The sequence below is a fragment of the Hetaerina americana genome, unplaced genomic scaffold (assembly GCF_022747635.1).
Source record: "Hetaerina americana unplaced genomic scaffold, ioHetAmer1.1.p SCAF_82, whole genome shotgun sequence".
Lineage (NCBI taxonomy): Eukaryota > Metazoa > Arthropoda > Insecta > Odonata > Calopterygidae > Hetaerina > Hetaerina americana.
In genome coordinates this window covers 1,267,801-1,279,615 of record NW_027287450.1, presented here as the reverse complement: position 1 = coordinate 1,279,615, position 11,815 = coordinate 1,267,801, and the positions used below count along the sequence as shown (strand labels likewise).

The 11,815-nt window shown below is 37.2% G+C and overlaps 1 protein-coding gene across 3 annotated transcripts in view; it reads right to left on the bottom strand.

The window, feature by feature from the left end:
- Window positions 1-11,031, bottom strand: part of LOC139698328 (striatin-interacting protein 1 homolog) — a 40,773-nt gene extending 29,742 nt beyond the window's left edge. For all 3 annotated transcript variants that reach the window (XM_071597231.1, XM_071597230.1, XM_071597232.1), the window contains exons 1-7: window positions 10,857-11,031; window positions 10,566-10,682; window positions 10,331-10,492; window positions 10,010-10,131; window positions 6,769-6,944; window positions 6,533-6,697; window positions 3,633-3,781 (exon numbers count right to left, since the gene is read on the bottom strand). In XM_071597231.1, coding sequence (XP_071453332.1) covers window positions 3,633-3,781; window positions 6,533-6,697; window positions 6,769-6,944; window positions 10,010-10,131; window positions 10,331-10,492; window positions 10,566-10,682; window positions 10,857-10,937 — 972 coding nt within the window. In that variant the 5' untranslated portion in view covers window positions 10,938-11,031. The remainder of the gene's footprint in view (window positions 1-3,632; window positions 3,782-6,532; window positions 6,698-6,768; window positions 6,945-10,009; window positions 10,132-10,330; window positions 10,493-10,565; window positions 10,683-10,856) is intronic.
- Window positions 11,032-11,815: the final 784 nt, after the last annotated feature.

Genomic DNA, 11,815 nt, shown 5'->3' with positions numbered 1-11,815 from the left:
ACAACACTCAGGGAGGCTGTCAACCAGCAAAACCAACAACAATGTGGCTCGTGTTCCACAATTGTTGGACTCTGACCGTCAATTGAGTATCAAGAAGGTCACCAATGAACTGAACTTGTCTCCTACTTGTGTGTTTTGCATTGTTACTGAAGATTTAGCAATTAGGAAAGTGTGCGCTAAGCTCGGGCCGAAAGTGTTTGCCATAACATGTTACGAGCTCCTGGCCAAACACCAGGTGCCAACAATGCCCCCCCCACCATAGTCCTGATGTCATGCCAGCGGACTTGCTTTTGTTCCCTTGTGCTGAGGCAGCCCTGAAAGGCTTTGGCTTCTTAAACAGCTTTTTAGTTAAAAAAGAATAGGGAATTCATAAAATAATAAAGTAATTATTTCAATTATTTTTTGTTTTGAAAAATTGAGTGCATTCCTGGCTGCTTCATTTCACGATAGAGGAAAAGATGAAGATGATTCAAGATCCCAAACAAAATATGTATAATTTTGTTTCAAAAACTTTGTACGCCGACTGGATTAGGTAATACTTCCTTAAGCCATAAGTAGTTAAATAAATACAAAAACCATCTCATAAATAGCAATTCAGCACCCATCTCTCTTTAGCATCACCTTAACCAAATATTTTAAACACTATCCTACATTTCGCAACGTTCATGTAGTCGCCATTCACTTTCACCCCACCCATCTTCCTCTCCCCTATCATCCCAGAATGACCCTTTGCCTCTTCTCTCCAACAGTCATTCATTGAAAAGTGAAGGGTCCCCTTCTCTTTTCCTCCCCTCCCTCCTACCCTCACCTATATATATACCCCGGGTTTCCTCAATTCGATTCTCTTCAACTTAGTGCCACAGTGGTTTTTCTCCTTCAGAGCATTGAAGAGTACCACCATGGGGTTTAAAGATGCATATCCCCTTTTCACACCATTGTGATTCCTTATTTTTACGTGATATTTTGCCTTCGTCCTTCACTTTCGTTGGGTGTCTTTTTTTTGACTGAAGGGCTTAACTTCCGACCATTTTCTGTTTTGACAACACCATCAGGCCATCCAGTGGTTTGCCCACTGCATACTCCTGAGTGTTTGTATTGCTTTTCTGTAATACCAATGTGAGTGAGTGGGTAGATGTATCATTCCCCCAGATTAGGTTCCTGGCATCTGGATTAATTTCTTCATAAGCCTATTGGGTCTCTTCCTAGTTAACACGTAAGTGGTTAAGGTTGTCCAGAGCCAGTCCCTGGCGAGGGAAAAAGTCCCCTGAAAACCACTTTGGGTTAACCAGTGTGACTACATGTCTATTTCCAAGTTCCCAAATACGATCCCTGGCCAAAGGATTAATTTCCTTGTAAGCCTATTTGGGAAACACCCCCGTGTAAATGTGAATGTCTTAGTATTTTGAATGTGTGTCTGATCACTGGCAAGGAATTAACTTTCCCCATAAATCACCACACCTTTCTCAATATTTCCCTCCTTTTTTAATTTTACAGTGGTGTAAAAAATCATTAATGGCTTAGGGAAATATTACTTAACATAGTCGGTCAACAAAAGAGGCCATAAGAAGCTCAATTTATCCTTTCCAAACCTTGCACATAATTTAATTCTTTTGGCATGGAACACATCATGTTCAGTGAACACTGAAAGTCTGCTTTCTCCCAGAATGGTTGGACAAACACTGGTTGACATAATATGATATTTTCTGAAAATACCACATCCTCTGGCATATGCTGAAAATAAAAAACTCAAGTCGCCATATTTCCCAGCCCATAAGACGCAGTGTGAATTTTTCAGGTTAGAATTCACAAAGAATACTTCAATCAGACAGAAAAGATGGAAGTATTTTTATCTTAACGTTTACTACAAAATAAATTGAATAATTCAATCTAAACATTAACAGCTAGTAGTAGTTTTTAGGGTGACCGACAGCTAAGGTTATTTCCAACATTAAGGATGGATGGGAAAGGAGGAAGGCTGGCGAGAAGCACGGCATCGGCATTAGTCTACTCTCGACGAAAGGTGCCGATGGGTCCACAGTTTAACGTCCCATTCAACAGATGTCGTACTCACTCAAAGTACTCTCCACAAAGCACCTCAAGTAGGGATCAGAATACCACTGAAAAACATTGGTTGTCTACAGGATTTGAACCAGGGCCCTCTAGATGGGAAGCCTGTGCATTAGCCACTGCAACATCCCAATCCCCCAGTTGCCTTTCTTCCATGTTCTGTAGCGTAATTCATGATTCAAGTTTATAAACAATACTGTATGACAATTTCCTATCTTTAGTTCCCATGAGGTTATTATCAATTTAACTTTTTATGCAATGCTTATTTTCTGTTTTTATATTAATATTACCGAAATTAGTATTACAAGCAATCTTTTCAATCCATTTACAAAATCTTCATCCTATATAGGTGGAATGCCTATAGAATCCGAGTTTATCGGAACAGATCGAATATATATGTATGTATGCATTAGCAGATGGGTCACATCGCTATTAGCCCAATGCATATTTGCATATGGGAGTTGAAACTAAATGTTCTACAGTAAACAATGATGATTAGTTTAGACTTCATTTAGGAAATAGTTCTCACGAAATATTAAAACTATGTTGCTGACTACTGATTCAAAACAGTAATATTATTGAAATTTGTAATAAAGTCAATCATCTTCCAAGCCTGATGCAGGGAAAAATACTTAATAGAAAGCCTTTTTCTGGCAAATCAGCTTGCACTTAGGGGTCAAAGTTATACACATGTACCCCCAGCCCATAAGATGCAGGCTGAATTGAGAGCTCATTTTGGAGTAAAACAAAGTGCCTCATGGGGCAGGAAGTACAGTATAGTCTAGAACATTATTAGATATTGAAATGAGCATTAGCTTAAGGTGTATCCATAAGAAATTAATTTACTTCCATCACTCTGAATACCCAGACAGAATAACCAGGGTTTCTCCTGCCAGACTGAAGAACAATATATCTAAAATTTTATACTGATAAAAGGAATTTACAATAGCACAAAACTGCGGAGGCTCAAATGATACATCATCTCCAAATTCCAGCACCAAAACCATAATTTTCTTTCAGACATTTTGCATATATAACCCATAAACACAGTAATCAACCCAAAGGTTGGTTTGGTAGGTGAAGGTAGAGTTCACCCAATACTAAGCCAGACAGAATGTAAAATTCACACATCAGAGTAGGGGGACCAGTTCCTTTCCCTGGGCCAGCTATGGTTTCCTGGGAAGATCTGGTCCCTGAATATTCATAAACCTTGCATGGAGCTGAGGATACCCAGAGAAGCTTGCCCAGGAATCGAACCCGGACACTCCAGTCAGTAGTCCAACACTCTACCCCTGGACTACCAAAGCCCCTTTGTAAATATTTAGAAGTTAATTCACGACATAATCCTCTACAGGGATTAATCAATGAACTACAAAGAAGCTTAGTTTCCAGCCATTTTTAAGTCTACGGACCCAGAAAATCAATCCTAATTCTTGGTCTATAGCTAGCAAAATGAAAACTACCACCGCTTTACCAGAGACCTGTTAATAATAGCCTTTATCAATGACATAATTCCTTGAATAGCACTTGTCTTCACTGTTTATGAGACCAAACTAAATACAAACCCTCCGAAATGGCCTGCTGTTCCTCTTTTGGTTCTGTGCTTCAAGGAGATCAGCAGCACTGGCAGGTGGAGAAGAAGCCCTCATAGTTCTAGCTACTTCCATTGTGTCTTCCTTCATTTGACTCAGTCCTGCTTGTTCTCTATAATCACCTGAAATCAGATTTTTGGCATCAACTGAAACCAACATACTGCCATCTCCATTTTCTTAAGCTGCCAGTGTTCCATGTTTTTCACTCAATAAAAATATAGAAGAAATTTTGCAAATCACAGATGCAGTTAACTTTATATTTTATGGATGACTGACCAATCAGTTTAAATCAAATATTAACATCTACTAATATGTTGGAGCTCACTCCCCCAATCTAACTCTACCAATTTCATCGGTATGATGAATGCATTCGCTGAACCTATTAACCACGTCATGAAATAACAGAAACACTAGTATAAAGCAATAAATCAAAGGGACTGTAAAATATGGAGAGAGGCATAAGTAACAAAGCCAAAAATGATGGTTTGAGCTGAAGAAAAGTGAAAAGTTCACCACAGATCATAAAATTGGATCATTATTTTGGAGCATATATTTTTGATCATCACAAGACATGATTCCCACGCAAATGTTCTCATGGCCCTAGCTTAGATGAAGAAAAAGGCATTGTTTGATTGCCAAAGTCTGACCCTAATCCAAAGGGTGTCTTTAAATACATAACACCATTCCAAATTGTTTCCATTGAGGAGAACAAAACTGTTCTGAAAATTCCTAACTTGCATAACACTCACCGGACAATATGTCATCAAAAAGGATTGACTGCAGAGATTATTGCGAAATGAAAAATATTCTGCCACTAACCCTTCTGTCATACATTTCCACCCAAAATAAATTGGTGTCAAGAAGGACATGATGATTATGCTAAATATATTCTTGATGAAAATTTTAGGTGATGGACAGGATATGAGCAATTGAAGTTTTACGGGTGTTTTCATTTGCCCACATCAGATTGTTAGTTCTATCATTTGTCAGCATAACAATAAAAGGTTGCCACATCTATTTTTATAAATTCCATATTCACAAACATGGACTCTAAGTAATTTTGCATCAGAAATATGATTAAAAATATGACATCTGTCATCTCATAACAAATTTCAATAAAGAGTATTTACTAGTTAAAAATTAATGCTAAAAAAGACCAAAAATATAATTTTTAATGTTTGCATTAATAGATTACATAAAAACCCATCCCAGTATTTAATGTGTTCCCTTTTTTCAATGACTTGTCATTTTCATTATATTGAACTATGGTAGTCATCACTAAGACTGACCAACAAAAAATGTGTAAGCATATTATTATAACATGGCATTGCATGCTATGAAAATCCCACAAAGTAATAAAACTTTATGCTGAATTATTATTAATAGTTTCCCAGTTGATATTCTTATAACCATGATGTAAAATGTCTACATTGATGGGTAAAATATCCATAAGTTCATTAGAATGCCCTGATAGATGATTATTAAATCACAATTGATAAAAACGAGAACTTGGTATAGTGGGTGATTGTGTACGGACCATGAGCTATCATTTTATTGAGATGCATAATCAATGATACCCTCGTACAAAAATGCTGACAGAGAAAATCATAATCACACTTATACCGTGAAGGACAAAGGGAAAAAGCTTTTAAACACTTCCTCTGACTACTGATTCATTAAAAAATGATTACAAGAATAATCACCTACAAACGGAGAGTAGAGCAGGAGTTTATTAAAGTAATTACCCATTTGGATTAGCAGCAGTGGAGAAATTAAGCTTTTCTTAGTCTTGAGAGGCAATGGGGAAGGTAATAAAAATACCCAGCTGACCTATACTGTACCCGTAGGTGAGAATAAAGCTAATGATGACACAATATGCACTGGAACCCAATGCAAAGTATTTGGAATAACATTGTAATGAACAACAATGGTAGAAGGTTGACAGAACCTGCAAAGGAGGGCAGTTGCCAATGATCAAGTGTGGTGAAAATAAAGACAAAAAACTGGATATATAAGATTTTAACAGGACCTCTTTCCATCAAAATTAGCAGGGGTAACATGAGTACCCCACACAGTCATCATCTGAACTTTGTAAGACACAGTCATGGAAGGATTGAACCTAGCATTGAAATCTTATGATTGTGTTTTGCGGGAGTGGGAGGCTGAAGCATAGCAGCATGGCCTACTGATGCAGGTAACTGACAGCATGCACACTACCTGCCAGCATTCCTAGTTCCCCCTCACATTCTCTATCATGGTAATTTATAGATATTCAATAAGTTCTAAATAATTAGTTTTTTGTCTTGGTATAGTTTCATATTTATTCTGCAAATGCAAAAAAATGAGGAATCTTACTTAGTGATAACTGAAATATATTAACATCATCCCAGTACATTTTACCATGCAAGCAGCTTTTGTGGAATTTGGTTGAATGGGTAAGAGACCATTCATTTCATTTGATATGTCAATGAACTTTGGCTGAACTTGGGCAGTGTGCAAAATTTAAGGAAATGAATGTTGGGGTGATTCTTTCTTTTAAATAGCTCATTTCCATGACAACATATTTTTCCCTGGGATAGGAAATATTTGAAAATGTGACATGCACAATCAGGATATGAACCAATGTTTTTTCCCATGTAATATAAAATTAAAATACTAAAAATGAAAGAAAAAAATCAAGAAGAAAATGAAAAATCTTCCCCTAAAGGCAACACGCAGATAAAAAAATTACATCTTGATCATCATGCTGGATATCTGTCACAACTACATCTAATTATGTCACGACCATTCCAACACCTCTTTTAGAAGGAATTCAGAAGTATACCTAGCTGATATACTTCTAACTTTCCCAAAAAGAAATGAAATTAACTTACTTTTCACATTGCGTAGGACATCCATTCCCCCAAGTGACACAAGTATGACTTTCCATAGCAATAAAAGCACCTTCTTCATTGGGAAATGAGGAGCTGAGCCACTGCAAAAACGTGTAACCATGCCCAAGAGCTTAACCGCTAATACTTCATCCCCATTGTGACATCCTGAAAGAAAAAATACGTCTCAGAATTGGACCAATATTTTTCCACACATATTATACAGCACACAAAATTACCTAGTTCAGCTTTAAAACTTTCTTTGAGGTTTTTAATGTCTTCAGAGCCATCCTCTGGCATCACTCTAATAACTTCAACCATTACATAGAGAACGCTCAAGATCACCCGTAGATCAGTGGAATCTGCTAGACTTACTGCCAATTTACGAAGAGCTGTAGTTGCAGCAGTGTTATTTCTGGAACAAATGGTCCATAGTATTAAAACTAGTGCAAATAAATGGCTAACCCTTTACGAATATAAGACATATAAAAACTTGATCAATTTTTTACCAAACAGAACATACCCTCATATTTGAATATTCAGAAAATTTCCATTTTGTTAAAAAAAGGTCTATGGTTACTTTCTGTACAACAATACAACATCAACTGGATTTTTGTAATTAACCCATATGATTAATAATATGATGCATAAATTCAAATTAAATAATAATTATAAAAACTGAGCAAGGGCAGCTATCGCCATGTACAAACAGGAGCTCATGGATATTTTTTTAAGTTAGTCAATAATTTCAAAACTGTTATTAGATATAATTTTCCTTGTAAGGGCCACATGGTGTTGAAGTGATTTTAAGTATGTAGTGCTTGAGTCTGAAGCACAGGACCTGGTGCAAAAATTTTCCAGCGGCACTGAGGGATGAAATCAGATGAGTAGAGATAATTTCACCAGCCTGAAAATCTTGACTTGTAAAAGGGTAAGGGTAATAGTTCTCAACCTGACACAGAGATGGCACTCCAATCAGTGCCTTTTTAATTTAAACTTTAGGATTCCTGCCTGGGCGCATGTGTCATTTGTTCATGGGACAAGTTTCAACTTGTTCTCTCAAGTAGTTTGTTTACCCACATTGTTGCAGTAAACATCTTTTGTGTTTTTAGTTAAAATGGAAAAACTTGCATTTCGTGCAGGCATAAAATTATTCGTTTTGGATAGATTTCGGCCGTGAAGGATGGCCCAAAACCTCAACCACACCGGAAACCATCGAAAAGGTGCAAGATATCGTGTTGGAAGATAGGCGAGTGAAGGTCAGTGAGATAGCAAAAGCTGTGCGAATATTGGAAGAAAGGGTGCGAAACATCTTGCACAAAGAATTAGGGATGCAAAAGCTCTGCAAGAGGTAGAAGCCGCATTTGCTGAATACTGATTCAAAACCAAATACGCAAATGATTGTCACGCCAATGTTCGGACCAATTCAAGAGTGAACGGACCGATTTTGTGCTGCGATTTGTCAGCATGGATGAGACATGGGTTCACCACTACAGGCCAGAAACGAAAGAGCAGTTGGACCAGGGGATGGAATCCGGTGGTTCAGTGCCAAAGAAAGCGAGGTCGATCGCATCTGCCGGAAAGGTTATGGCCAGTGTGTTTTGGGATGCGAAAGGAATCCTGTTAATTGATTAACATGAAAAAGGCAGAACAATTACAAACGAATATTACTCTTAACTTCTTGACCAGCTGGATGCAAAAATTTGGGAGAAGAGGCCTGGCTCATGGATGAAAAAAATTATCTTTCACCAGGACAATGCCCAGGCTCACAACGGTTTGGTTGGCAATGAGAAAACTACAGGATTTGGGGTTTGAAAAAATGTTTTTATCATGACATATAAGCATCCACTATTGGCCTTTAATGATCACAGCATTCATGGATATTTATATTCCTGAGGGTAAAAATTTCAAATGATAAAGAAAACACAAAGGTAAGAATTCATCATTTTTTCATATTGATCTTAAATACGAGGGTCATCCGGAAAGTAGTACCCGTTCGTGCCGCATGAAGTGCTGACGACGCGAGTAGCCGCTGGACGAGGTCAGATAGCTTCAGTGGCTTGTCTGCCTTCTCTGAGCCAAGTTGCGTGACGCTAGCATTGCCTGTGTTGTTTCTGTGATTGTTTACAATGTTTAAAAAAATTGAGAACGCCGCCAGTTGTGAAGTGAGGGCAGTGATTAAATTCCTCAATGCAAGAAACATTCGCCCATGTGATATTCATCGCCAATTAAAGGAGGTGTATGGAGACAATGTAATGGACGAGTCGTCTGTTCGGCGGTGGTGTCGCAACTTCAACATGGGGAGGGGGAACACACACGACGATGAGCGTTCGGGGAGACCGTCTGTCATTACAGACCAACTGGTGAGCTCAGTTGACGAATTCGTGAGGAACGATCGGCGCGTCACAATTGATGACATCTGTGAGCATTTTCCCAATGTTTCTCGAACAATTGTTCATGAAATTGTTAAACACCATCTGCATTATGCAAAAATTTGTGCAAGATGGGTCCCTCGCGTATCTCAATGAGCTGGCGGCGAAGGACTATGCAGCAGGAATACAGAAACTTGTCACACGTTATGACAAATGCCTTAATTTGCTTGGAGATTATGTTGAGAAGTAGTTTAAAGTATCCTCTTTCAAATAAAATTTTTTATGTTTGTTAATATTTACTTTTGTCTTTTTATTTCACGAACGGGTACTACTTTCCGGATGACCCTCGTATAAAGTGTCTAATGTAGAAGAATTCATGATAATTTCTGGGACACCACATCAGAGCATTATCTTTGTTTGATGAAGAAAAGACCTATGCATGATATCTTTATACCAGGGTGTTCTTGGGCAAGTGGGTATGAGCACAGGCCGGAAAGACTGAAGGAACATAATGAGTTCAAAACATTGTAACCTTCCAATCATCTAAACAAACAGGCCCCATTAGTACTATTTCACCCTAGAGGAATCTTCGAGTCAATGGAGGAGAAATGTTAGGAACAAATGCAATAATTACTTGAATTAAATCACAAGTAATAATTTTGCACATACTTTTTGCTTAAAATTTTAACCTCGTATATTAGCAAATTTTCATTCAGGAAAAACATTCCAATGGATCATATAAAACATTACATTGAACATTTAATAACAATTTTTTCAGAGAACTGTTTATATTATTGTGACAACAATCACCAGAAATATAGGGGGGCATAACATCCTGCCTTACTGAAATATAAATGTTTAGAGAATTAAGATTAAAATTCATTGAACATTGACCATACACAGTATAACATAAAGGTTTTAATTGTCGATCATTGAAAAGTCCTCCAACTTCCAAGAAAATGTTACCCTAAAATATTTGAACGTTGCATACATTTCACAAAGTTCAATTTAAACATTGTAAAGATCTTAAATAAATGCTAATTTGTGGAGGTGGAACACATCACAAAGGGCAACACAAATGTATGATGACCAGCATTTCTACACTCACTCTGTTTCGATGTTTAGAAGTTCCACAAAAGAGGAAAAAACTCCACTCTTGTACAGCAAAAGAACGTTTTCAAACGCCCACTGCTGCTGCTCTTCATCGCTCTGAACTTCTGCCCAGCAGCCCTATAGCAAAAGGTAAACAACAGGTATCAGCCTCCAAAATATTGAATGGAACATTAATCAAATGTTGATACTCCGTTGGAGAATGAAAATTACTTTATGGATAAAATAAATTATAAGGATGTAATTTCTAAAAAAAATTCCCCCGTGGTAGAGAGATCTGCTACTACTACTACAGGGTGGAGAAACTAATGAAACTAACTTGGGCCAAATAAAGCAGGCACCTCGCAGCTTTCATCCTCATGCTTTTGTCAAGGAATTCTAAATGGTCCAGCAGCTTCATGACGACGGACTTTCTTTCAGCTTCACTCAGGGATTGCCAGCAAGGATTGAGTTTATAGTCTTGCATTAAGTCTTCGAACGCCTACGAAAAGTGAATATAGGAAAAATTGTGACCACTATCGCTGCTTCAGGCAAGCGTTAACCACCCTACAAACCTTCACGTTTAGCTGGAATTCAGGCTGTTCGGTGTAGCTGTATAACTCTGCTATCTCATTGGCATGACAGTCCGCGTCATCGTACATAAAATCAAGGTCTTGGCATTCCGCGCCTCCCTATATCAGGAAATCAACAAAAATCTTATTTATACAAAATCCCATATTCATCAGTTACGAAGTAACTACAACATGAAAATTTGATTTCACTTTCACCAAACGTAAACGCAAATGATACAACATAGGAAATCAAGGGGGCATAATTTCGCAAGTTAGTTAAAAATGGGAACTCACATCCGAGTCCTGCATTTGTCTCTTTAGAATATCTTTCAACTTTGGAAACCCACGCCTTCCGTTGCCATTGGCATCCATCATTGGCAATGGGTTTCATTCGTGTAAAAATTTTCAATTGAGGGAAACATTATTCGCCGATTTAAGTAGAATATACCCCACACACATTACCACTCTAATCGACCAGATGGCAGTTCAAAACATTCACTTTTAGTTATTTTATTAGAAACGAGAGGGCAATTCTTTTCTTTTGCCGCCAATTTAAAAATGGTGAACATTTATAATCACGTCTAGTCTTTGTTATATTATTATATATTTCAATTTTTAAAATTTGAAATTAAGAGCTCAGTAGTGCAAACTCACATTTCCCGTTCCTTGCAAAATAGTCAATACTAGCAGAAGAGAATACTTTATTTATGGATCAACATTCCACTTTTAACACGCACACTTATACAGAAAAATTTGTTACCAATAAATAAATCTTCTTTGATGACATCTCGATAAATTTTTAGCGAAATTGCGATGGTATGGTAAACAACGAATGGCATTGGGGAAATCTATTTAAAACGCAATTCCATTAGACCTCAGGAGAATATAATGTTTCGTATTGTTAAAAACAAGAATATATTAATCATTTTTATATTCAAACTGGAAAGCGCGGCATTTTGTGAAATTAAAAACGATTTTTAGATTCGTTAATTCCAGAATATCACCGACTTCAAACTTAAAATTTTACTCATATAAAGTATAGTTATCACAGTATAACAAATTTAAATAGAACCATTCAAATAAAAACAATTCTGGTTATGACAAGTCATTACGAAATCCACCCACGTACGGGTTGTTAGAACAGTGATAGATAATATTTTGAGTGCTTGGGGATATAGCTTTATTAGGCGTTTTTATATTTCATGGCAACGTATCAAAAACTCCTTAATTACAAAGTTATGGCTAAGATAAAA